Raw genomic sequence first — 26919 nt, forward strand, 5'->3', positions numbered from 1 at the left:
CCCAGGCTGGAGTGCAGTGGCGTGATCTCGGCTCACTGCAAGCTCCGCCTCCCGGGTTCACGCCATTCTCCCGCCTCAGCCTCCCAAGTAGCTGAGACTACAGGCGCCCGCCACCACGCCCGGCTAGTTTTTTGTATTTTTTTAGTAGAGACGGGGTTTCACCATGTTAGCCAGGATAGTCTCGATCTCCTGACCTCGTGATCCACCCGCCTCGGCCTCCCAAAGTGCTGGGATTACAGGCTTGAGCCACCGCGCCCGGCCTGGGAAAATTACTTTATAAACACAGTGCTGTCCCATAGAATGCAAATGTAGGGAGTAATACCTCATGAGCTTCAGGATCCAGAAACTGAAGAGTCTTTGGTTGCTCAAGGCTATCTGTGTTCCTAAAACTATGTGGTCTGTCTTCTCTGCCCCCTTTACACATTGTTTTCCTTCTTCTGACACTCTGCAGACAGACATTATCTGCATCTTCATCACACATGGGCTGAAGATAGCGTCCTTTTGTTTTTGAGATAGGGTCTCACTCTGTTGCCCAGGCTGGAGTGCAGTGGTATGATCAGGGCTCACTGCAGCTTTGATCTCCTGGGCTCAAGGAATCCTCCTACCTCCGCCTGTCATGTAGCTGGGATCACAGACACGCACCACCACACCTGGCTAATTTTTAAAAATTTTTTGTAGAGACGGATCTGACTTTGTTGCCCAGGCTGGTCTTGAACTTTGGGATCAAGCAGCCCTCCCACCTCAACCTCCCAAAGTGTTGGGATTATGGGCATGAGCCACCATACCCCACTGAAGACTGTTCTTAAAAGGGCATTTTCCATCTCAAGTCTACATTACCTCATTAGTCTCTGTCTTACAATTTGCTAATTGAAGCTTCTCAGACTTGATTCCAAATTTGCAGGAGAAAAAATTTGGCTAGCCAAGTTTAGGTCAAATAACCACCTCCTCTCCCGTTGTCTGATCAACTTTGGTAAGGGAATGGGAACAGGGTTTCATAATCTGCTGTCCTCCAGTAGAGGTTATGGGAACAGAGTCTGAGAAGGGAATACAGGACAATAGAGAAACAATGAGTGTTGCACACCTCAAGTGTGATGTGAAAGAATTAAGAATACCACATGTGGCTAGGTGCGGTGGCTCACACCTGTAATCCCAGCACTTGGGGAGGCCGAGGCGGGCGGATCACCGGAGGTCAGGAGTTCAAGACCAGTCTGGCTAACATGGTGAAACCCCGTTTCTACTAAGAGTACAAAAAATTAGCTGGGCCTGGTGGTGCGCACCTGTAATCCCAGCTACTTGGGAGGCTGAGGCAGGAGAATCATTTGAACCTGGGAGGTGGAGGTTGTAGTGAGCCAAGATCACGCCATTGCACTCCAGCTTAGGTAACAAGAGTGGAACTCCGTCTCCGGGAAAAAAAAAAAAGAGAATACCACATGCATCCTTATTCCTGTACCCGTGTAACTGTTAATCTACTCAGGCTCCAACCTGGCCATATGATTAATAGCACATTTGTAAATATGGATAGGTGTCAGAGAGCCCCACCAATCATAATATCCCTTCACATTTTGTGTCAGATGCATGTCTCCAGTATTGTCTCTTTTGCCCTCTTTTTATTTTTGTTACAGACAGCGTCTCCCCCTGTTGCCCAGGCTAGAGTGCAGTGGTACACTGTACCATTGAACTCCTGGGCTCAAATGGTCCTTCTGTCTCAGCCTCCCAAGTAGCTGGGACTACAAGTGCGCAACACTGTGCCCAGCTGTTTTTTAAAACATTTTTTGTAGAGACAGGGTCTTGCTATGTGGACCAGGCTGGTCTTGAATTCCTGGCCTCAAGTAATCCTCCTGCCTCAACCTCCCAAAGTGCTGGGATTACAAACATGAGCCACTGTGCCTGGCCTTCTGTTGCCCTCTTAAGGGACATACCTTTTCATTCTTTCTTTTCCCTGGGGATTAAGTTAATTTTAAACTCATACTGACTGTGATAAACCAAATTCTTCACCTTCCCTATTCCCTATCTCCCAAACTGTTCCATATGCATTAGTTAGGACTGACTGTAAAATGCTATAAAAAATGAGCCGGGTATGGTAGCTCATGCCTGTAATCCCAGCACTTTGGGAGGCTAAGGCAGGCAGATCACGAGGTCAGGAGATTGAGACCATCCTGGCAAACATGGTGAAACCTCGTCTGTACGGAAAATACAAAAATTAGCTGGGTGTGGTGGCACGTACCTGCAATCCCAGCTACTCGGGAGGCTGAGGCAGGAGAATTACTTGAACCTACCTGGGAGGTGGAGGTTGCAGTGAGCCGAGATCGCGCCACTGCACTCCAGCCTGGCAGCAGAATGAGACTCCATCTCAAGAAAAAAAAAAGACCCAAAATGTAATGGTTCAACAATAAAGACTTATTTTTTCTCCCAAATCAGGTCAGGGACCCAAGTTGAAGGTGGCTCTGTCATCTTCAACATGTGGCTTCCAAGGTTGCTCTAGTATTCACCTTTCCAGCCCATGAGAAAGGGGAAAGAAAATGGCGGATTCTGAGGGGGTCACATGACAGGTTTTATGCACTAGGCCTGGAAGACACATACCACCTTTGCTTACATTCTATTGGAAAATATTTCATCATAAAGCCACGTCTAATTACAAAGGAGACTGGGGAATTTCACGTTGCTGGGCAGTTGTGTGCTCAGTTATAATTCTGCTACTGGGAAAGAAGGCAACAATGGATTTTGATGGACTGGATCCGTCAGTACCTTGAGAGACTGAGGTAGGAGGATAACTTGACCCCAAGAGTTCAAGGTTATAGTCTCTCCTACATTCTTCTTCTCTGTTACCTCAGTTAATGGCATTATTCTCTCAAATACCCAAGCTTGAATCCTTAAATTTGTCCTCCCTTTCTCCATCTCTCTCAATCCTCTTATCTGTTCCAACTATCTAAGTAACCCTGCATTTGTTCCTTGCTTTCCATTTCCTCTATAGCATGACTTAAATCCATTGTATCTGTTGTTTGAATAACTCATCATTCTCCAAAATTACCTCCCTGTGTCAGTCTCTCCAGGCTCATCACAGCCATCCTTTACTCTGCCGTCAGACACTACTTCCAAACACAAAGATCTGCTTGTCCAAGACAGCCTGGGCCTCTTAACAGGCACCTCCCGACTCACAGTCAAGGCTGGAAGCACCATATAAAAAGCATCTGCAGCTACACCTTTGCGGCTCAGGAGATTATGGCAGACTGCCTCCTGCCTTCTCTGCCAAGCCGTGTCCTCCTGGGCTCAGGGTTCTCCGTCTCACACTTGAACTCTGCCCATCTCCCCACATCCCTCTGGATGAACACCACAGTGGGACTGTCTGCCCAGCTTTTCATTTAGCCCTGTCCCTAGACACTGTCTTTCATATCACCCACAGCCCCATCTTCAGCAGGTCACCCCATCTCACAAATCCAAACTCCAGAGCTCCAACCCAGGCCCAGGGCCCAGGCTTGCTTTTGTTCAGGAGGCAAGTTTGGACACTGATCATTCTCTTCACTAAAAGCTCCATGAGTTTGCAGTACTTACTGAGCAACAGATTTTTTAGCATGCCATCCATGGCCAACCACTGTCTGATCCCCTCCCCACTTATCACCCCATCCTTATAATCATCTTGACATTTTCCTATTCTTCAACATCTGACTCATATATCACTTCTTCCACGAGGCCTTCCTCTTTCTCCTTGCTTTGTACTTCATAGCATCATGTTTTTCTATGTATTGCTTTCTACCTCTAGTTTATTTGAGACAATGTCTTGCTCTATCACCCAGGCTGGAGTGCAATGGCATGATCATAGCTCACTGCAGCCTCAAGGCTCAGGGCTCAAGTGATCCTCCCATCTCTGCTTTCTGAGTTGCTGGGGCTACAGGTGCAGGCCACCATGCCTGGTTCCTACCTCTGGTTTTTGTGCACATGGTATATATTCCCCACGGGCTAGGACTGTGACAAACATTTCTTCACTTCCCACATTGCTGAGAATAATGCCTTGGACAGTACCTTACACATGGTATTGATCACTGTTTAAAATCTACTAATGCCCCAATGGCTTTCCATATCACCAGGTCAATAATAAAAGCCCTACCTATGCCTACCTAGTCCTATCTGATCTGATGCCCTTTTTTTTTTTTTTTTTTAAAGACAGAGTCTCGCTCTGTCTCTCCCAGACTGGAGTGCAATGGCACGATCCTGGCTCACTATAACCTCCGCCTCCCAGGTTCAAGCAATTCTCCTGCCTCAGCCTCCCAACTAGCTGGGATTACAGGCATGTGCCATCATGCCCAGCTAATTTTTGTATTATTAGAAGAGACAGGGTTTCGCCATGTTGGCCAGGCTGGTCTTGAACTCCTGACCTCAAGTGATCCACCCGCCTTGGCCTCCCAAAGTGCTGGGATGATAGGCGTGAGCCACTGCGCCCGGCCCTGATGCTCCTGTTACTACTCCTGACTTGCTCCGCCCTATCCACTGTGGGCCTCTCTGCTGTTGCTTGAACACATTAGGCAAGATCCCACCTCAGAGACACTTCGTTTGCCCTTCCCTTTACTGGGATGCTCTTTCCCCAGTATGGCTGCTCTCTCATGTCTTCAGGGCTTCTCTCAAAGGCCGTCCTTTTTAAAAAAAAAATTAATTTTTTAAATTAATTAATTTTTTAATTTTTTAATTAATTAATTAATTTTTGTGAGATGGAGTCTCACTCTGTCGTCCAGACTGGTGTGCAGTGGCAAGATCTTGGCTCACTGCAACCTCCGCCTCCTGGGTTCATGTCATTATCCTGCCTCAGCCTCCTGAGTAGCTGGGATTACAGGCCTGCACTACCATGCCCAGCTAATTTTTCTATTTGTAGTAGAGATGAGTTTCACCATGTTGGCCAGACTGGTCTTGAACTCCTGACATCAAGTGATCTGCCTGCCTCTGCCTCCCCAAGTGCTGGGATTACAGATGTGAACCACCGCGCCTGGCTTGAAAGGCCACTTTCTCCATGAGGCCTTCCCTGACCACTTATTCACATGGTGATCCTCGAAACACTCCCTTTCCCTCCCCGCTGCTTATTGTTTCTCCATAGCATTTTTCACCTCCTTACACAGTATATATTTCTTTCATGTGCTGTGTTCATTTTCTGTCTCCCCTCCTCCTTTTGGAATGTCAGCATCATTCTACTTTAAATCTGTTTGTTTACTTCTGTGCTCCCAGAACATAAGGATAATGTCTGGCATAGGGGAGGCACTCAACAAATATTTGTTGAAAGAAAGAAGGAATAAGCAAATTAATAGAAGGTGCTCCGTAAATATTTGTGAAATTGAATTAAAAGTGTCAGAAAGAGATGGCTGTGAAATTCCCAAAGTCTAAAAGTATGTGAGCTTAGAAGAATGGTGGAGTTGAGTGCTGCCTCACTATAAACATCCTCGAGGAAGGACTGAAACTGTGTGCTTGCAGTGGGAGGGGCAGCTGGGCAAGGAACCGTGAACCTTCGCGAAACATTTGGGGCTCCAGTGAGAGCGCTGCATCTGGGAGCTGGCGATGCCGGCGGCTTGTTCATCCACCCAATCCGAACACTTGTCTATGACACAGGTGTTTTAAGTTATTTTGGTCTTTGCCTCTCTCCTCAGCTTGTGAAGGTTACGGAAATCTGGGATGGCTTATGGGATGCTTCTCAGCCCTAAGTGGGAAAACAGCAGTGAAAATGGCAACCAAAACATCACGCAGGACTGGGGGTCTTGGGGAAACAGCTCACTTTAGAGCAGTGCAGTGTAGAGCTTTCCGTCTTCTACCAGGGTCCACCTTTAACACTTCATCTGAAAATTTTCCCCCTGGCTTACTCGCTTGCAGCTGCCCACTTTGCAGGAGGATGGCGCTCTGATCTCTACGCTCCCTGTTCCTTCCGGGACTCCATAGTATTTTTTTTCACGCTTTGTCACTACTACTGCAGACGCCTGCCTTCTCATTATTTGCTGTACAGATCTCCGGTGCCTTGACTGTAAACAAAACACTTTAGATCATTGTGAGGTGGATGTAAGCACAGCCTTTCTGCTGGCAGCCAGACTTCTTAAGGTGGCGTGACTGTGACTTGCTTACTTTTCGAGATTAACAACAACAAAAAAGCGACAAAATAGTTCTCCTACATATTAGTTGAAAGATTCTGCATGTAAAGGGGATCGAAGTGTTAATTTTCTACTTCCATATAAGACATGAATTCCACGAGTAAAATCAAACTTCTGTGGCAAGGTGAAATACTCTAGAATGTCTCCATTTACATATGTGTGGTAGTTTGGGTGTTTATGCATGTGGATAGATGCACATATATAGAGTTCCTGTGTTGTCTAGCAATTGTTTTAAAATTTGGACAATTATCTAATTTCGGGAGTAAGGTATAAATTATGGTAGGGAGCCCTACCCCAATTTTCCCGTCCCTTCTCCCCTAGTCTTCAGTCCAATAAATTGACAGTCTTAAACGTAGCAAAAATAAAGAGGATGAGACCTCTTGCTTGATCCTAGGTGAATTCTTTTCTGTCAGTTAGGTAGGAAGTCCTGACTTGAAAACTAGTTCTGGGCACTGCCTCCTTTACTCTCCCTGGATATCACCCCTGTCCTTCTAGAGCCTATATTTTAGTTGAACTAGTGGATGGTGATACCAAAGGCTCATGACAGCTGCATTTAAATATCAGTGACCACAGGCCACATCAAGGAAACATCTGCAGGCAACCCAGGGCCTGGGAAGGAGCTATTTTGAGTCACTTGTAAGACAGCAGGACCTGCAGACTATAGCACAATCAAACCCAGATAAAACCCTGAACCAGTGAGAACCATCAGGAAGGAAAGGAACAGAAAATGAACCAACTTGAGTGTTACGAGACCTGCATCTAGTCCTGACTCTGGTACCAACCGAATGTATGTCCCTGGACAGGAAACCTCTCTGAGTCTCAATGTCCTCCGTGGTAAAAAGGAGAGGGTTAAACCACAGGGTCCCGAAGGTCCCTTCCAGCTGTCACATTCTGGAGTGTATGAGATGAGGTAGGCACACAAAGTGGACAAACAAGATGTGGCTAAGAAAACAAGCGACACATGAAGTTCATCTGTAGCATAGGTGCACAAGAAAACTTTGCTGCTGTTTAAGGTTAGAAAGGAAGGTTGGTTTCCAGTAAAATGCATTAACTTTGGCTCAAACCAAGATGATGGGTACTGGGCATGGGCGTGGGGAGGCAGTTGAAGATCCACTGAGCTCTGTCTTAGGGCAGCCCTGCTCATCGTCCTACTTTACCTTCCACCACGGTGCTCAAGCCCACACTGAGAGAGAAATTTCCAGTTGCAAAAGGGAGAAGAGAAACGCTGGAATACTAGCATCGGACGTTAGGACATAGATGTGGTGGTTTTAAAAATCATTTCATCATCTGGAGTTTGACCCCGAGGGGAGTCTTTTCACCCTTCAGCCCTCTGAAAGCATTCACTAGCATCTGAATATTGTTCTGAGTTTGTTGGAGCAGTGAAATCTGGTGAGAGAGAAGGGTGGAGGAAGGAAGGAGCTGTTGTATTTGGCGGCTGGAGTCAGGTAGAGGAAACTGCTACAATCCCGGGAAAGAACAGAAAAGTAGAAAGAGACGAGTTCCCACACGCAGCCAATGTCCATGGCCTTAACTGTGCTTGGGAAACAAGATCCTGGGCCAGGGGTGTACCTTCGTTTTTCAAAACTAAATGTGTCTGAGACAGCTACAAAGTGTATTAAGGGACTTGAGAGACTACTTGAGTTTTTTTTAAATCTTGAGTTCCTTTCTTATTTTCATTGAGGGAGAGCTTGAGTTCATGATAAGTGCCGCGTCTACTCCTGGCTAATTTCTGAAAGAAAGACGTTCGCCTTGGCTTCTTTCCTAGGCCCCCAGCCTCCCCAGGGATGGCAGAAACTTCTGGGTTAAGGCTGAGCGAACCATTGCCCACCGCCTCCACCCAACCCCAGCTAAGGCACGCCGGCAGGGGGGCGCCCAGCCCCCCAGCAAAAGCTCCGCGGCCTCCCCCGCAGACTGCGAGGTGGGGGCCATCGGGGAGGGCCGAGCTGGGGGCAGCTCGCCACTCTGGTCCAGGCCCCGGCTTCCCCCGCGAGGAGCGGGAGGGAGGTCGGGGCTTAGGCGCCTTTGCGCACCCGCCAGTGCAGCGCCGGGCCCCGAACCCCAGGCCCCGCCCCAGGTTCCCGGCCGTTTGGCTAGTTTGTTTGTCTTAATTTTAATTTCTCCGAGGCCAGCCAGAGCAGGTTTGTTGGCAGCACTACCCCTCCAGCAGTCACGCGACCAGCCAATCTCCCGGCGGCGCTCGGGGAGGCGGCGCGCTCGGGAACGCGGGGAGGCGGCGGAACCGAGCCGGGGCCACCTTAAGGCCGCGCTCGCCAGCCTCGGCTGGGCGGCTCCCGGCGCCGCAACCAATGGATCTCCTCCTCTGTTTAAATAGACTCGCCGTGTCAATCATTTTCTTCTTCGTCAGCCTCCCTTCCACCGCCATATTGGGCCACTAAAAAAAGGGGGCTCGTCTTTTCGGGGTGTTTTTCTCCCCCTCCCCTGTCCCCGCTTGCTCACGGTTCCGCGACTCCGACGCCGGCAAGGTTTGGAGAGCGGCTGGGTTTGCGGGACCTGCGGGCTTGTACCCGCCCGGACTCGGACGGGCTTTGCCACCCTCTCCGCTTGCCTGGACCCCTCCCCTCCCCGCCCTCCCGCTCGCTAGTCCATTTGATCGGCGGAGATTCTCGGCGGCCGTGCCGGGGCTTCCCCGCAGCCCCTGCGCGCTCCTAGAGTTCGGGCCGTGGCTTGTCCGGGTCTGTGTCTTTTGGCTCCGAGGCCAGTCGCTGGGCTTCCGAGAGGGGTTCGGGCTGCGTAGGGGCGTTTTGTTTTGTTCGGTTTTGTTTTGTTTTGTTTTTTTGAGAGTGCGAGAGAGGCGGTCGTGCAGACCCGGGAGAAAGATGTCAAACGTGCGAGTGTCTAATGGGAGCCCTAGCCTAGAGCGGATGGACGCCAGGCAGGCGGAGCACCCCAAGCCCTCGGCCTGCAGGAACCTCTTCGGCCCGGTGGACCACGAAGAGTTAACCCGGGACTTGGAGAAGCACTGCAGAGACATGGAAGAGGCGAGCCAGCGCAAGTGGAATTTCGATTTTCAGAATCACAGACCCCTAGAGGGCAAGTACGAGTGGCAAGAGGTGGAGAAGGGCAGCTTGCCTGAGTTCTACTATAGACCCCCGCGGGCCCCCAAAGGCGCCTGCAAGGTGCCGGCGCAGGAGAGCCAGGATGTCAGCGGGAGCCGCCCGGCGGCGCCTTTAATTGGGGCTCCGGCTAACCCTGAGGACACGCATTTGGTAGACCCAAAGACTGATCCGTCGGACAGCCAGACGGGGTTAGCGGAGCAGTGCGCAGGAATAAGGAAGCGACCTGCAACCGACGGTAATGACCCCTTCCCAACCGACTGTAATGACCCCTTCCCAACCACAGAATGTCTGTGTCTGGGGCCCCGCTTTGCCTGCTGGAGGGTGCTAACCTTAGCTGGCTTTTCGGCGTATTCTGATTTAGCTTTGGGAGACCGAACTTTATTGGTCTTAGGTGTTCAGTGCTACCTGGCCCACTGCTTGTCTGTTTGTGACTTTTAAGTCAGAAACTGGAAATGGTAAGATCCGATAATTTCCCTAACTTAAGACATCGCCGTGCCCTCCCACTAGCAACCCCTAGGTATGTGACAAAGTTGGGATGTTTATCAACGGTCCGCCTCCTGACTAGGGAGAGAGCTCTGGGGCGGAGAATGCACTTTCTTCTTTTTGAAAACAACCTCATTTTGTGCCCTTAAAGGCTACTGAGGATGACGGATCCTGGATTGTGGGTGGAGGGAGTGGGTTTTTCATCCCCCGACTATTGGGCCAACTTCTGCCAGCCATTGTTTTTTCTAATAAAGATTGTGTGTTCTTTTTAAAAATTTCCCCTGCTCTTAGATTCTTCCACTCAAAACAAAAGAGCCAACAGAACAGAAGAAAATGTTTCAGACGGTTCCCCAAATGCCGGTTCTGTGGAGCAGACGCCCAAGAAGCCTGGCCTCAGAAGACGTCAAACGTAAACAGCTAGGTGGGTTGATCACTAAAGGAGCACGTACTGAAACCCGGGGCCATCAGACCTCACGATACCTGATCTTGCTGGTTGCTGGCAGATTACAATCTTTTGGGGTTTTGTTTTGTTTATACTTCATGAGGTCAAAAAAGTAGCAATGGGAAGGCTGGGGATACTGTAATTCTTCTATGCCCAGAGATACTTTCTCTTGAAACAGTAGACCAGAGCAACTACTTGTAACCAAGGCCCCATCGGGTAAGAAGGTCATTTCCCTGTGAGTCCCACTAAAACATGTTGGGAACAATAGGTTCTTCGCCCATCCGAACAAGAACTGGGGTACTCCCTCAGTCCCACTTCATGAGAATTCATTTCCCAGAGGTTCAGCTTGAGTCAGTAACAGATTTTGAGCCATACATGGAAAAATGTCAAGTACATGATTAAGTTTCAATTTTAAGGGGGAATGTTTGGTAGAAATGGCTCACCTTTGGTTATGCAAGGGATTAGAGATGTCAATGGGTGGTATGTTGTGTTCTTTGACATTTTCATAAACTGTCACTTTCCTTGTTTGCTCCTAAGTTTGGAGAGAGAAGGAATCAGTATTTGCAAAAACCAAAATGGAAAGATAAAAAACATTACTACAGTTTCTACAGAATTTCTGGTAACACTGAAGTTGCAAAGCAGAAGTTAAATTAACTCTCGTCAGTAAGCAATCCAGGAACACGTCAGCCAGTGTATGCTAATTGTGCCGTAACAGGGTGATTTGGATATTTGTAGGGGAAATGGGTAGTAAATATCAAGACTGGTGACCGCAGGTCAGCCCTGCACAAAGGAAGTGGAGATTTTTCCATGCACAAGAATCTGATCACTGTAAATAGCTAATTTGAATAATTCAGCCCCCAAATGTACATGGATTGGCTATTCATAATGATCGAACTACATATATTAATAGTTTGTTAGCTTCTTATAGACCAAGACTGACCTCTTTATTTTCTAAAGCACACACGTAGCTTAGCATATGAGGCGATCTTAATATTGATGTTAACTTTTTAAATCCTCATTTATAAAAAATTTTAAAACAACAGGGATTACGGTGGGATTCAGGTGTGTTGTGTCTTTAAATTGTATATGTGACTTTACATATCTTATATTTTTCAGAGCTTATACAAAACGGCACTATAGAACCTCTATTTTATAGCACCATGTGAAGTGGGAAAATCAGGTGAAAATTTCCCTGAAGCAACTTTAACACACGCAGCCCTTGTTGGTTTGTGACTTGTGGCCCAGCTTATCAGATGAGCCACGAGAATCAGACCTGGATTTTGATCTGGCCCCCGTTTGGACATGCAGAGAGGCATTTATAGCATTTAGTAATATTGCTAGTTCAAAGAATACTAGAAATATTAGTAAGAACCTATTCAAAAGTATTCATGAGTATTTTCTGCATATGAATAAGAAATTAGAATATTTTGAAAATGATGTTAATAAAATTTTCTTCTGGAAGGCCCTTATGATTTTTATTTCCAATCATTTTTCAAATTTAGAAAATTTAATCTGTCACAGGAGTAGAGAAAAAAAATTCTAAATTTTTAAAAAATTTAGAAAATTTTTACTCTTAAGTATTACAGTTTCCTAATTTTCCTATTTATTTCCCACTTGTCTTTGACCTAGATTCTTTAGACTAGGGTTTCTCAACCTCTGCACTACTGACATTTTGGGCCGAATAATTCTTTGTTGTAGGAGGCTGTCCTGTGTGTTGTAGATTGTTTGGCATTATCCCTGGCCTTTCCCAGTAGATGCCAGCAGCATCCTCCTCCTACAGTGTGACAACCTAAAATGTCTCCAGACATTGCCAAATGTTCCCTGGGGGGCGGGGGCAACATTGCCTACTGTTAAGAACCACTGCTCTAGACAAAAGAACACAGCACAGAAGAGAGGAAAAAAATCCAGTTAAGAGAATGTTAGGTGGAGATGACTGTAGTCATCAAACTTTTTTCCTCATCAAGTATTTCCAAGCTAACATAGTGACAAAATAATTCCTCTACTCTATTGGTAACGTTACTCTAGTGCTTTTCCTTTAATTTTTCCGTTTTGTTTTCTTTTGCAGAATTAAGAATATGTTTCCTTGTTTATCAGATACATCTTGATGAAGCAAGGAAGATATACATGAAAATTTTAAAAATACATATCGTTGACTTCATGGAATGGACATCCTGTATAAGCACTGAAAAGCAACAATAACACTAAAATTTTAGGCACTCTTAAATGATCTGCCTCTAAAAGCGTTGGATGTAGCATTATGCAATTAGGTTTTTCCTTATTTGCTTCATTGTACTACCTGTGTATATAGTTTTACCTTTTATGTAGCACATAAACTTTGGGGAAGGGAGGGCAGGGTGGGGCTGAGTAACTGACATGGAGGGGGATATGAAGAGCTTGCTTTGATTTGCAGCAAGTAGATAAATATTTGACTTTCATGAAGAGAAGCAATTTTGGGAAAGGTTTTGAATTGTTTTCTTTAAAGATGTAATGTCCCTTTCAGTGACGGCTGATACTTCATTTAAAAAATCACAAAAACTTGAACACTGGCTAAAGACAATTGCTATTGTTTGTTCTCATTTGGGAGATCTGGTGATCTCCCAAGTTATCTAAAGGTTGTTAAATAGCTGCATATGGCTTTTTTAAAAAAGCAACAAACATCTATCCTCAGTGCCCTCCCCAATCTCTCTTAAAGTTGAAATTTACCAGTTAATCAGCAGAATGGTAATCACTCCAGGTAGTTTGGGGCAAAAATCCGAAGTGCTTGGGAGTTTTCAATGTTAAGAATTGACCATCTGCTTTTATTAAATTTGTTGACAAAATTTCTTCATTTTCTTTTCACTTTGGGCTGTGTAAACATAGTCAAAATAATTCTAAATCCATCGATATTTTTAAAGATCTGTAAGTAACTTCACAGTAAAAAATGAAATATTTTTAATTTAAAGCTTCTTTGTCCATTTATCCAAAGGAAAGTGTTATTTTTAAAGGAAGGTTCATGTAGAGAAAAGCACACTTGTAGGATAAGTGAAATGGATACTACATCTTTAAACAGTATTTCATTGCCTGTGTATGGAAAACCTTTTGAAGTGTACCTGTGTACATAACTCTGTAAAAACACTGAAAAATTATACTAACTTATTTATGTTAAAAGATTTTTTTTAATCTAGACAATATACAAGCCAAAGTGGCATGTTTTGTGCATTTGTAAATGCTGTATTGGGTAGAATAGGTTTTTCCCCTCTTTTGTTAAATAATATGGCTATGCTTAAAAGATTGCATACTGAGCCAAGTATAATTTTTTGTAATGTGTGAAAAAGATGCCAATTATTGTTATACATTAAGCAGTCAATAAAGAAAACTTCCATAGCTATTCATTGAGTCAAATTGTAATGTGCTTTACCAAACGAGGTATTTGACTTGGCATTCTAGTCATGTTTAAACAAATGTAAATGTGAAATGGCAAGTATCTAGGTAATTCAGGCCCACAACTCAGATGGTGTTTTATGTAGTCTGAATGTAGTTAGCAGTTAGTATTTTCCACCTAGCTCTGTGTGGGTGGACAAAACTTCAGAAGGTGAAAATGGAAAAGCTACATTTTCATATGAATAAGGTTGTCAAAGTCTGCATTAGTAAAAATATTTATGTCTTCTAGGATATGAATGTGTCAGAACCAAAAAATCCTTACATAAGTGTAGACTGACACACATGCAGGATTGAAAATGAAAGTAACATGGTGACTTCTCTAAATTCTGTATTTACACATGAGAAGTGTGAGGAATTAAAGCAGTTGTTTGGACCATCTAATGTATAAATCTTGTTTAAAATATTCAAACATATGGGCCCTCAAGAAATTGGTGTGCACTCTAGGTAGCTATTTTTGAAATTTAACTGGTCATATAAAAATTATTTTAATTTCCAAATACCCTTGTTATAATCTACACAACCAAAAACTGGCTAATGTAAGTAACCAAATCTGAGAGTTTTGAGTCTCCATAGCCATACAGCAGATATATATTTTTTACCTAAGGAAAAAAGTGTAAGACGACATTTTAAAGTCAGATAACTAAAATGATTCCTGTAATTCCACATTCTCAAAAGAAAATGTGTTTAAGGTGTAATAGTAAATTATTCTAGGACTTATTCTAGTAAGTGGGTAAATCGTAAAAATCTAAATTTGGGTTAAATTGTTTCGCTCAAATATCTACATTTCCATTATCGTACCCCAAAAGGAGCTCTCAAAGAATAGTTTGAACAGCTTTTGACCCGAAGATTTTTTTTTTTTTTTTTTTTTGAGCAGGTTGGACTCTTCGGCTCCCTGGAAGGGAAAAATAGGTCCTTTAGTGGCTGGGCTACATCTTTCAAGTAGGTATTATTTTAATGAAAGACTAGAGGTGTTTTGTCATTTTGTTTGAAACTCGCATCCAAGAGTGTTTTTCGAAAACAGACTGAGGGAGCAAGAAAAACAATTCGAAATAGGGAGGAAGGAGTGGAGGGTCAGAAAATAATGAAATTAAAGTTCCTCTGAGTAAAAGAAGATAATTCAGAAAGTGTCTCTAACAGAGGAAAAAATACCGCCTGGATTGCTGCAGGCACCCCAGTCTCCTTTCCTAAAGAGGTCTCTTTAAAGATAATTTTGAGCGATTGCGTTTTAGTTGTGCGGGCCAGGGAGAAGTGGATGCTCGCCGCGCCAGGCACGTCCACAGGAACGCAGCCCCGAGTCACCGTGTCCTTCGTCCTTTACCCGCCTGTGTCAAGCAAGCCTCCAAAAGTGACCCGCAGTTCAGCTCGTCCTTCTCCGCGAACGTCCCTTTGCGGGGATGCGGCCGCCGGCGCCCGCCACCCCTGGCCCCGCTACCAAGCCACTGCGCCGTCGTCTCCCCAAACTGCCCCGCAGTTCCGCGCCCGCCCGCCGCGGCAGTTGCGGGGTCAGGCTGGCTGGTGCCTTGGGACGAAAAGGCCATCAGGTCTTGCTCCCCCATCTGTAACGTGCAGCCCCCGCACTGTCCCCGTCGTCGCGCGCAGTTCCCGCGCCCGGGCGGCCGCGCCTCCGCCGCGCAGCCGGGCTGGGCGGTTTCTCAGAAGCTTTCCTCCCTCATCCTCTCCTCTGCGCTGAGAAAGCAGCGAAAGCCCCCACTCCTCTCCGCAGACGGACTCTCCACCTGAGTTACTGGCTGCCTCCGCGGCTGTGGGGATATTGGAGCTAAGGAGAGAGCCTTCCCGAGTTCGCGGACCCTCCGGCGCTGCAGCCCGCTCCCACCCCTACACTGGGCTCCAATGATCCGCAGCCCCGCGCATTTCGAAAGCCCGCCCGGCTCGCCGGCGCCCGGGGAGGGTCACAGAGGCGCGCGGCCCGGGCCCAACGCCACGGCCGCCCGCGTGGGTCCCCTCCGCCCTCAACCCAGCTCGGCAACGTCCCCCCATCGCATCCCCGGCCGCCTGGCGCGGGGGCCTGGGACAGGGAAGAACTGGGAAATGTGGGTTTGGGGGCGTGTTTGGGGGACTCCGGGAGCGTGGGCTTCACAAGCGGGGAGCGGGGCGAGAGGCCTCTCAGGCCGGGGTGCTCCGGCCTCAGGGAGCGACTTTCCCGGAGGCCGGGGGACTCTGCCTTCGCCATTTCATTATCATCACAGCGCCCACACTTGCTCTTCTCTCAAGCTCTTTGCACCGAAAAAGTAATTCTAAATCTCCTCTAGGATCTTCTGTCTGGTGTTCAGAGTATGAATTTCTTTTTAAAACTTGCTTTCTTTCTGTGTCTTTCACCTGGGCCACACCCTACGTCCACCCACCCCCTCTCCGCCAAAAGGGAGGTAAAAAATCCTGCGGGCCCAGCTGGGGGTGGGGAAGGGGCCCACAGTCCCGTTGGAAAACCTCAGCAGCCACCTCTGGGATCGGGGCTGGCCTGGGGGCTGGGGTGGGGTGGGGTCCGCCGCAGGCCGACCCCGCAGAACCGAAAGTGCAGAGTTGACACGTAAGCCCCAGCCCCTCTGCGGCCGCTCGCGCGCCCGGCCTGTCACGCGTGGGGACACACAGAGCGGCAGGCATCGGAGCAAGCAGTACAAAAAGAAATCAAGGCGTTGGGCGCGAAACCTCGACGCGCCTCTAAAGGAACGTTGAGAAAAGGCAGGGAGCAGGGCGCGCGGCCGGGGTATTGCATCATTGCGGCTCCCCCTACAGAAAACGGGCTCCGAACCACGGCGACCATCATGGCGCTCGCGCCGGGCTGCGCTCCCCGCGCGCCTTCCCCGCGCTCCAGCCGCGGCTCGGGAGCCTCGGACGCGCATTTCGCAAACATTCTCGCCCTCTCCCGAGCGCCTGCCCCCACCCCCTCCTTCTTTCTGTGTGTGTGTGTGTGTGCGTACGTGTGTGCCTGTGTGCGCGCGCGTATTTGTGTGTAGGGAGAACTTGCAGATGATTTTTTTCCCTCCCGTGCTGCTGGTTGTAAACTTGATTGGCATTGGCTGCGCCCACTGACCCCGACGCCGAGTCCGCTGAAGATTTAAGGTGGATCCAAGAGGCTGCAGCTTCAGGCTGAGTCTCGCGCTCTAGTTGGTTTGGGAGGAGGAAAAAAAAAAAAAAAAAAAAAAAAAAGCCCCGAACTGGTCGCCCGCCGCGTTTGCCGAATCCCCCCCGGGTCCCATCCCCCGCGCCCGTCCGGGGCCCCTCCCAGCATCGCGCGCCGCGCGCGGCCTCCGCCCACCTCCCACTTCTTCCCCATTGGCCGGCGCGTGCAGTTTGAATTTTTTTTTTTTTTTTTTTTGATGCTTGTTTTCTTGTAAAAAATACAGTTCCCCAGATCGTGTGACGAAACCTGCTTCGGCGGCCCGAGGTGGGGATTTTGAATCGGTTCGTGGAGGCAGAGGGAGGAGGATGGGCGGAGCTTCTGTTCCAAAATTTTCCCCTAAGTGCGGTTGACAGTGTGCAGGCAGGCGGGGGTGCGCGGGGCGGTCAGCGATCTGCAGCTTCGCAGGGACAGAGATGTAACCGAACTCGTTCACGGATGTTCCGCGCGCCGTGTCACCGGCTGCGGGCCAGGGGTGCTCGGAAGGCACGGGCAGGAGCCTGGCGAGGATGCACCTTCCCCAGCCTTGGAAAGGTAGAACTGGGGAGTGCGGGAGGGTGAAGGTGGCCCGGAAAAGAACACCTCTTCGCAACCAAAAAAAAAAAAAAAGAGAGAGAGAGGAAATAGAGGAAAAATGTGTTATTTCAACCGCCACTCAGAACCCATCATAATTCAGCCAGTCGGTGTCATTTTTATCGAATTAAATTTTTAAAAAGTTTTCTTTGATTTCCAGAGCGTTTTTGCGGGAGGAATATGTTAAAACAAACTCAAGATAGGAAATGAGACTTTTGAAGTGCCTTTGATTTCTGGGTCCGGAAATTCTTTTGATAAAGCATGTGTACGTTAAGATTTAGGATGACTTTTTTTTTTTTTTGGTAATACGAGTCTAATGGAAATGACTTTCTTTATGAATTAGAACCCAATTATGTTTTACTCTGTGAACATTTTTAAAGTTTATAATAAGTCAAATGATTCTCCCAATCAGTATGTCCATATTAGTGAAATTCTATCTCCATATTAGCGAAATTTGCATAGATACACACCTTTTTCTTTTTCTCTTTTAGTCTTGCTGTAGTGTACCGGACGATGTTAACCAGATATCCAGCACTAGCCTTCTAACAGTTCCTAACTCAGTGGTGACATTTTTTAGTTCTTAACTCCCCCAATCCTTCTTAGCCTAACAAACCTCTTAATTAAGGTCCATGAAAGACCATAAACCAACCTGATAATGCCTTTAGCAAGGGTGTGTTCACTTAATCTCTAATCCCACATCATAAAGGTCCGCTAGTCACTTCTGACCTCCAAGAACCCACCTAACCAGGGTGGACACTGTAAGAAAACATACGTGCCTTAATGGAATGGGAACTTTTTTGAGTTGAAGACACTCTAGCCTCAGGAAACAGTGAGCTCACCATCCCTGGAGTGTGAGTCAAGGACTAGTCTTGGATGGCTCCGTGGTAGGAACGTTGTAGACAAGATGCAAATATCAAATAGTATTTGGACTAGTGATTTCAAAGTCTGTTCCAGACCCCTGAGAAACTGTATTTCCAACCTTGGCATTTCTGGATTTCCACTAAATTAAGCCACTTTCCTTGCTCATTAGCATCTTGTAGAGCTGCTTGGCTATTTGAGCACTTGAATGTGGCTAGTCCAAATTGAGATGTGCTATATGACATAAACACCATGTTTCCAAGAATTAGTATGAAAAGAAAATGTTAAATATTTCATTAATTTTAATATTGATTACCTATTGAAATAATATTTTGTTATATTGGGCTAAATAAAATATTAAAATGAATTTCATCTGTTCCATTTTGCTTTTTTAGTGGAGTTACTAGACAATTGACAGATGTGGTTCAAATTATATTTCTATTGGGCATTACTCTTCAAGACTAACACCTGTGGTAACTTGAGGCCCCATCTTTAAGAGTGGTGACTATTAATACTGAGGAGTAGGTGGTCACTTCCAGCTGCCATCCTAACTTCTCAAATTAAAGTGAGACCCTAACTCAGCCTCTGAAAGCTTTATTATTTATTTATTTATTCTTACTATTTTTTTTAAAAAAGATATGAGTCTCCCTGTCATCCAGGCTGGAGTGCAGTGGTGTGGTCATGTCTCACTGCAACCTCCAGATCCTGGGCTCATGCATTCCTCCCACCTTGGCCTCCAGAATCACTACAATTACATGTGTGCTCTGAAACCATTATTATTATTTTTTTTAAAACTTTGTAGAAAGAGTCTTGCTATGTTGCCCAGGCTGGTCTCGAACTCCTGGCCTCAAATGATTCTCCGGCCTTGGCCTCCCAAAGTGCTGAGATGACAGGCATGAGCCACCACACCTAGCATCTCTGAAACCTTTAAATAGAATTCTGCCAACATCTAACACCTACTGTTTAATCTTTAATTAATTAATTAATTAATTAATTTTTCTTTTAAAGATGGGTCTCACTCTGTCACCCAGGCTGGAGTGCAGTGGGCATGAGCATGGCTCACTGCAGCCTCAAGCTCCTGGGCTCAGGAAATCCTCTACTTCAGCCTCCCATGTAGCTGGGACTACAGATGTGTGCTACCACCTCTAGCAGTTTTTTTACTTTTGTAGAGGTGAGGTCTTGCTATGTTGATCAGGCTGGTATTGAATGCCTGACTTCAAGCGATCCTCACACCTTACCTCCCAAAGTGGTGGGATTACAGGTGTGAACCACTGAGCCCAGCCTGTTTAATCTTTAACACTTAATGTAGGGTTCGAGCCCAGACTATAGGAATATAGTATAGATATGTCTGATGAACTCAGACTTGGTCACCACAGCTTTTCACTTTATGGCAATAGGAAGACTGGAGGCCGGACACATTGGCTTACGCCTGTAATCCGCACACTTTGGGAGGCTGAGGCGGGCAGATCGCTTGAACTCAGGAGTCCAGACCAGCCTGGGAAACATGGTGAAACCCCATTTCTACAAAAAACAAAAAAAAACTTAACCGGGTGTGGTGGTGCTGCCTGTAGCCCCAGCTACTCGGGAGGCTGAGGTGGGAGGATTGCTTGAGGCTGGAAGGCTGAGGTTGCAGTGAGCAGAGATCACACCACTGCATGCCGGCCTGGGCAACAGTGAGACCCTGTCTCAAAAAAAAAAAAAAAAAGAAAAAAAGAGACAGAAAAGAAAGAAAGAGAAAGATTGGAAAGTCCAATATGTTAGTTATGACTCTGGAAAAAACAATTTAGACCCCACATAAAACCTGCACAGGCAGGGCCTCACTGCTACTCTTCAGGAGACAGGAAGCTGGTGGGGAGATGGACAGGTGTGCTCATTCTAAGACTGGGTCTCTAGCAGAGGTCTGCACAAATGCAAACGTATACCATATGCTTGGATGGAAACACCCAACATGACAAAGATGGCAGTCCCCCCTAATTCATCTGCACCTCTTTACACTAAATTCTGATAACAGGTTCTGATCATCCTATTTTGTTCCTTTGTTCTAGCAGTCTGTCCACTCAGGACCATATTATAATTACCGTAAATTTGGAATATGTTTTAATTGCTTGTGGGATGAGTCCTCCACATCTCGATGAGTCCCTTTTACTCTTTTTTTTTTTTTTCCTGTTTTCTTTTGCTTGCCATTTTTCCCATGCAGATTTAAAATGAATTTGCCTAGTTTTAAATATAAATCTGTCGGCATTAAAAAAAAGTGGGATTCTTATCTCACACATCAGGATAAATTCCTGAAGAATTAAAGAGGATGAAGTAGAAAGAAATGAAACCATAGACATGCAAGGAGAAACCTCAAGGGATTTTAAAAAATAAAATCTTAGAGTTGGGGAAGGTCTTTCTAAGTACAACAATAAACATAGAATTCAGAAGATGTAATTTTTTTTTTCTTTTTGGTAGAGACAGGATCTCCCTATGTTGCCCAGGCTGGTCTTGAACCTCAAGTGATCCTCCTGCCTTGGTCTCCAAAAGTGTTGAGATTACAGGTGTGAGCCACTGTGCTCAGCTGGGAGGATCTCTTGAGGCCAGGATTTTAAGACCAGCTCGGGCAACATAGCGAGACCCGTTTCTAAAAAAATAAAAATAAAAATAAAATTTTAAATAAAAATAAATAGTTAAGCTATTCTGGAGGCTGAGGCAAGGGGATTGCTCTAGCCCAGGAGTTCGGGGCTGTAGCTCAGGCTACGATGAGCTATGATTTTACTACTGCACTCCAGCTTGGCAGCTCTAAAAAAATAACAATAAAAATAAAGCAGTTATTTTTATAAAATTATTTTATTTTATTATGTATTATTTATATATATGAATATACATTTATATATAATAAATACTCATTATATATAAATATATAATATATAAAATTATTATATATTATTTTAAAAAATAAAAATAAAATAAAACCATTTAAACCTAAATGGTAAGTTGTATCTTACTTGTATTTAACCACAATAAAATAATATACAACTACTGGAACATTTTTTTTTTTTTTGAGACCAAGTCTCACTCTGTTACCTAGGCTGGAGTGCAATGACTCACTGCAGCCTCGACCTCCTGGGCTCAAGTGATCCTCCTGTCTTAGCCTCCCAAGTAGCTAGGATTGCAGGTGCACACCACCATGCCCGGCTAACTTTGTGTGTGTGTGTGTGTGTGAGAGTGAGAGAGAGAGAGAGAGAGAGACAGGTTCTTGCTATGTTGTCCAGGCTGATATTGAACTCCTAGCCTCAAGTGATCCTCCCGCCTTAGCCTCCCAAAGTGCTGAAATTACAGGCATGAACCATCATGCCTGGCCCACTGGAAAAATTTAAAGTTCATTCATGTTATGTCTAAAAGAATCTCACACAGTGTACCAGGTTATATTATTTGTGAGGTACTGTAGTGGTTCAATTTCAGGCTCTGGAATCCTACTGCCTGGGTTTGAGTCCAGTTACTGAATTGCCATTTGCAAGTTCCTTCACTTTTTCAAGTTTTTATTTCCGCTGGGCATGGTGGCCCACACCTGTAATCCCAGCACTTTGGGAGGCTGAGGCGGGCAGATCACTTGAGGTCAGGAGTTTGAGACCAGTCTGGACAACATGGTGAAACCCCATCTCTACTAAAAATACAAAAATTAGCCGGGCGTGGTGGCAGGCACCTGTAATCCCAGCTACTTGGGAGGCTGAGGCAGCAGAATCACTTGAACCTGGGAGGCAGAGGTTGCAGTGAGCCGAGATTGTGCCATTGCGCTCCAGCCTGGGGGACAAGAGCGAGACTTCCTCTAAAAAAAGAAAAAAAAAGAAAAAAAAAGTTTTTATTTCTTTGTCTATATAATGAGGATGCTTATAACTCTCATAGGGTTATTAAAAGTATTCAATGGAATAATGTATGTGTTATATTTAGCCCAATACATGGTATATAATAATGACCATTACATATTTGTAAACAATCAGATTAATGGGGATATCCAGTTTTTATTTTGTCTTCTCCCAGTAACCACAGCCAGTACTATGTTAACCTTGTCAATATGTCTTATTATTTTTAATTACTGCTGTTATTACCATTAAGAAAAACAAATATTTTAAATTGGCATTTAATAAAGAGAATTAGATATGCAAAACCAGTTAAAATGGTAAATTTTATGTATTTTTACCACAATAAAATTTTTTTGAGGCACTTGTTGAATTTAGTGTCACATCTAATGATTTATGAAAGGACTTGATATAGATTTATTTGCGGTAATAAGTCAATAGCACATACACCCACATACATATGCAATGACAAAGAGGGAAAAATGTTTGCAACCCACATATCACAGGGTTAATTTCCCCAATAAATAAAGGGTTTCTACAAATCAATGAAGAAAACACAAACCAGTATAAAAATAAGCAAAGGATATGAACACAGTTACTGGAAAAGGAAATATGAAAGGCTTTTAATAAATGAAAACATGCTCAATTGTAGACTATTGGGATATAAACCATATACAGAATATATAAATATAGGTAAATTGAGGCACTCAGATACAAAGATGGCCATTATTCTTTCTTGACAGTTTAATCTTTGCTTCCCTCCTTTCTATCTGAGGGTGAGTGATATTTTTCCAGCCTCATTGGTGGCCAGAGAAGCAAAGAGTTTGCATGCGTGGAAGCCACGACCATCTTCAGGTTCAGTGTAAAATCCCTCTCATCCAAATAATCTCATCTTTAGCTTTAGTGGCATCTCCTTACTTTGTACATAGAAATCCCCCGAATCAGCCTCTTAGAGCCAGCACAACTATAAGTATGTAAGAGGTTGATTCTGTCAACACATCCCCATCCATTCCTGCTTTTAATTTTAATACCTGTACGTTGCTGGTAATACCAGTCTCTCCAAAACCATCACCTTATTCTGGCTTTTCCTTCAAGCTCTCTATTCTCTTTTAAAAGCCTGACGAAGAATTGATAACATGATAAACTTAAATTGTCTAATTAGTAGAGAGAAACTATGCTATGCAATAAATGGTGTTAGGTTACAGCTAACCGTTTGGAGAAAAATATTAAATCCCCCTTACATACACATACATATTATATACTGTGCATTTAAAATGTATGTACTTTCCAGCTGGGCGTTGTGACTGTTATTTACTGCTGTTATTACCGTTAAGAAAAACAAATATTTTAAATTGGCGTTTAATAAAGAGAATTAGATATGCAAAAACAGTTAAAATGGTTTGGTCTTAATGTGTTATGGAAACTTTACACCTGTAATCCCAGCACTTTGGGAGGCTGAAGCAAGAGGATCACTTGAGGTCAGGAGTTCAAAACCAGCCTGCGAAACCCCGTCTCTACTAAAAGTACAAAAATTAGCTGGGTGTGGTGGTGCATGCCTGGGATCCCAGCTACTTGAGAGGCTGAGGCAGGAGAATCGCTTAAATCTGGGAGGCGGAGGTTGCAGTGAGCAGAGATTATGCTACTGCACTCTACTCCAGCCTGGGCAACAGAGCAAGACTGTCTCACAAAAAAAAAAAAAAAAAAAGAAAAGAAAAAGAAAAAGCATGTACTTTACTACGAATTTAATTTTGAGAAATAATCAGATGTATGACTAAAGATATATTTACCAAATTAATCACTGTAATGTTAAATATTAGATTTTAAAAAGAACAAAAGAGTAAACAACCAAAGAAAAACCCTTTAGATGTAGGGTTACAGAATTGATTATTTGATTGATCCAACTATGGTATATGCAAGAAAGGTACAAATTATAGCCATTAAAACACCCTGGGTAGCTTTATATGTATTAATAGTTATATGTCTTGGCTGGGCAGGGTGGCTCATGCCTATAATCCCAGCACTTTTGGAGACTGAGAGAGGCGGATGGATTAAGTCCAGGAGTGTGAGACCAACCTGGGCAACATGGTGAAACTCCATCTCTACAAAAACACCAAAAAAAAAAAAAAAAAATTAGCTGGATGTGGTGGCACAGGCCTGTAGTCCCAGCTACTCAGAAGGCTGAGGTAGGAGGATCACCTAAGACAGGAGGAGGTCTAGGCTGCAGTGAGCCATGATCACGCCACTGCACTGCAGCCTGGGTGGCAGAACAAGACAGTGTCTCAAAAAAAAAAAAAAAAAGTTATACAGCTTAATATTAAAGTTTCTGTAACACATTAAGATGAAAAGCAGGCACAGAACAGTATCTATGGTATGAATGTATTTTTGTGAAAAATTTAAAAATTCACATGTATATAGGCATACAATTGTCATGGAAGGTTACCCACCACATTGACATCTGTAGTTCCTATTTCTGAGGTCAGGATTATGAAGAGACTTTCCCTTAAACATTTATGTACTGTTTGCATTTTTAACAGTAGACTTTAACAAGGAAAAAACCATGAAGGTATTTCAGGTTTTTTTTTGTTTTTTTTTTTGTTTTTTTTGGAGACAGAGTCTCACCCTGTTGCCCAGGCTAGAGTGCAGTGGCCTGATCTCGGCTCACTGCAACCTCTGCTTCCAGGGTTCAAGCAATTCTCCTGCCTCAGCCTCCTGAGTAGCTGAGATTACAGACGCGTGCCACCACGCCCAGATACTTTTTTTGTATTTTTAGTAGAGACAGGGTTTCACCATGTTGGCCAGGCTGGTCTCAAACTCCTGACCTCAAGTGATCTGCCCTCCTCAGTCTCCCAAAGTGTTGGGATTACAGGCGTGAGCCACTGCGCCCAGCTGGTATTTTAAATTTGAAAAAGAATTATCATTACAATTTCTTGAGCGTGGAATCAGAGTTTCTCTTTATGTCTCACATACAGTCTCGTTCTTCTCAGACATTAGCAGAGCACAAGGCATTTCTATAATAATTTTTCCTCCATTTTTCTATCTAACTTCAGATGCCATTAAATCTGTACATGAGTTAGGAGTGTGCGTATGCGTGTTTGTGTACATGGTTTGGCTTCTGGGGCACATAAATGAGGTATAAATATCATCCCCATTAACTCAAAGATATCTTAACAAACTATGGAAAATTGAGGTTATTCCATCTTTTTGCCATATGGGATTTTACTGATAACATGATCCCAAAACTCACATTCCTTAATCTTTGGCACTTGGCACACTCAGGGAATCTGCCTGGGAATTCAACAGATCAACTCCCTGCCTTAGATTAGTTACTTAGGACATAGTGCTGGGAAAATGGTTTCACATTTCAAGTTAACCGATTAATCTTTGGCTGTCCCTCTCCATGTGACTGACCTGGGGCAAATCTTAGAATCTCAGACTATTGGCTACGGGAGATCACTGTATCCGGTCTTTCCATTTTACAGATGAGACTATTCTAATTCTTGATTTCCTGTAAAGTGGGGAAGTTAAACGAAGATGATTTATAGATTCCTTCTGGCTTACAGCTCTGTGATTCCTGTTTCCTAGTCAAGATCACACATTCCATCCCTGTGGATCAGGTTCTATTTTTCAGGGAAGCTAGAGTCCTGATTTTTGGCCACAAACCACATACTCAAAATCAAAAGAAGATGATCGTATAATAGCGTAGGCTGAACAATGAACGTTTATAATCTCACTAGAAAAAAAGCACGTGAATGTGTAACCTCAACCAGTAGTGCCAGATACTGCTGCACACTGTGGCGTGCACTCTCAGGGGGCCTTTACTAAGGCCAGGCTCTGTGGGCTTCAAGGTCACAAACCGGAGTGCTGGCTTCCTGGAGCTCCACAGGGCATCACAGCTGTAATTATTCCACGGAATTTAGGTGAATGTTGTGAAGGATGAGTGCCATGCAGGGACCTCAGAGCTTCTGCTTCATGCTCTAGCAGTTTGGATCCCAGACAAGGTGACTAACTGAGGAAGTAAGCAGGGGCTAAAATCGAAACTCTTTCCCCAAGCCAGCCTGTGTTTACTGAAAAGAAAAGGGCCTTTAAAATCCACCCAACACTCCCTTCAGCCGGGCAGCCACTTATAGTCTCAGCTACTCAGGAGGTTGAGGTGGAAGATCCCTTGAGCCCAGGAGTTCAAGTCCACCTGAGCAACAGAGCAAGACCCCATCTCTAAAACAAACAAACAAACAAAAATCAAAAATGCCATTCCATCCCCCTCACCAGCAGTGCCTTCCCCTATGTTCCAGTGGCTGCCTGTAGGATGCAGTAAGAGTTTGAAACAGGGGCCCTGACCTACAGCAGGGGCTACAGAATCCCTCCTAAAGAAATTACTTTCAAGCTGAGACCTGGAAGCTGAGCATGAGTTAACCAGTTGAAAGGAGGAGAGGAAGGAGAGTGAGCCAGGCAGAACACAGTCCAAGGCTGCAAGTCAGAGAAGAGCTTTGAAAGAAAGTGCTTGTGGCTGGGGGGCAGTGAGCCAATGGCAAAAGGAATGAGTGATGTGGCTGGAGTGATGGGCTTTTTAAGCCACATTAGGAATTTTGGACTTTAACTGCAATGGGAAGCCACTGGATACTTTAAAGGTGATTTGGCAGGCACAGTGGCTGATGCCTGCAATCTCAGTGCTTTGGGAGGCCAAGGTGGATTGCTTGGGAGGCTGAAGAGGATCATTTGAGGTTAGGCATTCAAGACCTGCCTGGGCAATGTGAGACCTCATTTCTACAATAAATAAACAAATAAATAAGCCAGGCATGGTGGCGAGCACCTGTAGTCATAGCTACTTGGGAAGCTGAAGCAGGAGGATCGCTTGGGCCCAGGAATTCCTGAAAAGAAAAAGGACTTTCCTGAAAAGAAAAGGTTTTAGTGAACTATAATCCACCACTGCCACTCAGGCCTGGGTGACAGAGTGAGATCTTGTCTGTAAACTAACATAAAA

The 26919-nt window shown here is 44.9% G+C and overlaps 2 protein-coding genes across 4 annotated transcripts in view; both read left to right on the top strand.

Moving 5' to 3' along the window:
• The first annotated feature begins 8230 nt into the window (after positions 1-8230).
• CDKN1B (cyclin dependent kinase inhibitor 1B) lies at positions 8231-13485 on the top strand. Of its 2 annotated transcripts, none has more exons than XM_031650300.1 (3): positions 8231-9428; positions 9968-10097; positions 11235-13485. In XM_031650300.1, exons 1-2 carry the CDS (start codon positions 8954-8956, stop codon positions 10087-10089), a joined length of 597 nt encoding a protein of 198 aa, XP_031506160.1. In that variant the 5' UTR covers positions 8231-8953; the 3' UTR covers positions 10090-10097; positions 11235-13485. The 2 variants fall into 2 exon arrangements, with proteins under 2 accessions (XP_031506160.1, XP_003906069.1); XM_003906020.3 differs by having other exon boundaries at positions 12184-13485.
• A 3290-nt stretch (positions 13486-16775) lies between these two features.
• The window catches only part of APOLD1 (apolipoprotein L domain containing 1), a 73926-nt gene continuing 63782 nt past the window's right edge, over positions 16776-26919 (top strand). Inside the window, exon 1 of one of the 2 annotated variants that reach the window (XM_009180247.4) lies at positions 16776-17208. In XM_009180247.4, coding sequence (XP_009178511.1) covers positions 17113-17208 — 96 coding nt within the window. In that variant the 5' untranslated portion in view covers positions 16776-17112. The remainder of the gene's footprint in view (positions 17209-26919) is intronic. The other variant, XR_634478.1, reaches the window with a different exon arrangement.

The sequence above is a fragment of the Papio anubis genome, chromosome 9 (assembly GCF_008728515.1).
Source record: "Papio anubis isolate 15944 chromosome 9, Panubis1.0, whole genome shotgun sequence".
NCBI classification, from domain to species: domain Eukaryota; kingdom Metazoa; phylum Chordata; class Mammalia; order Primates; family Cercopithecidae; genus Papio; species Papio anubis.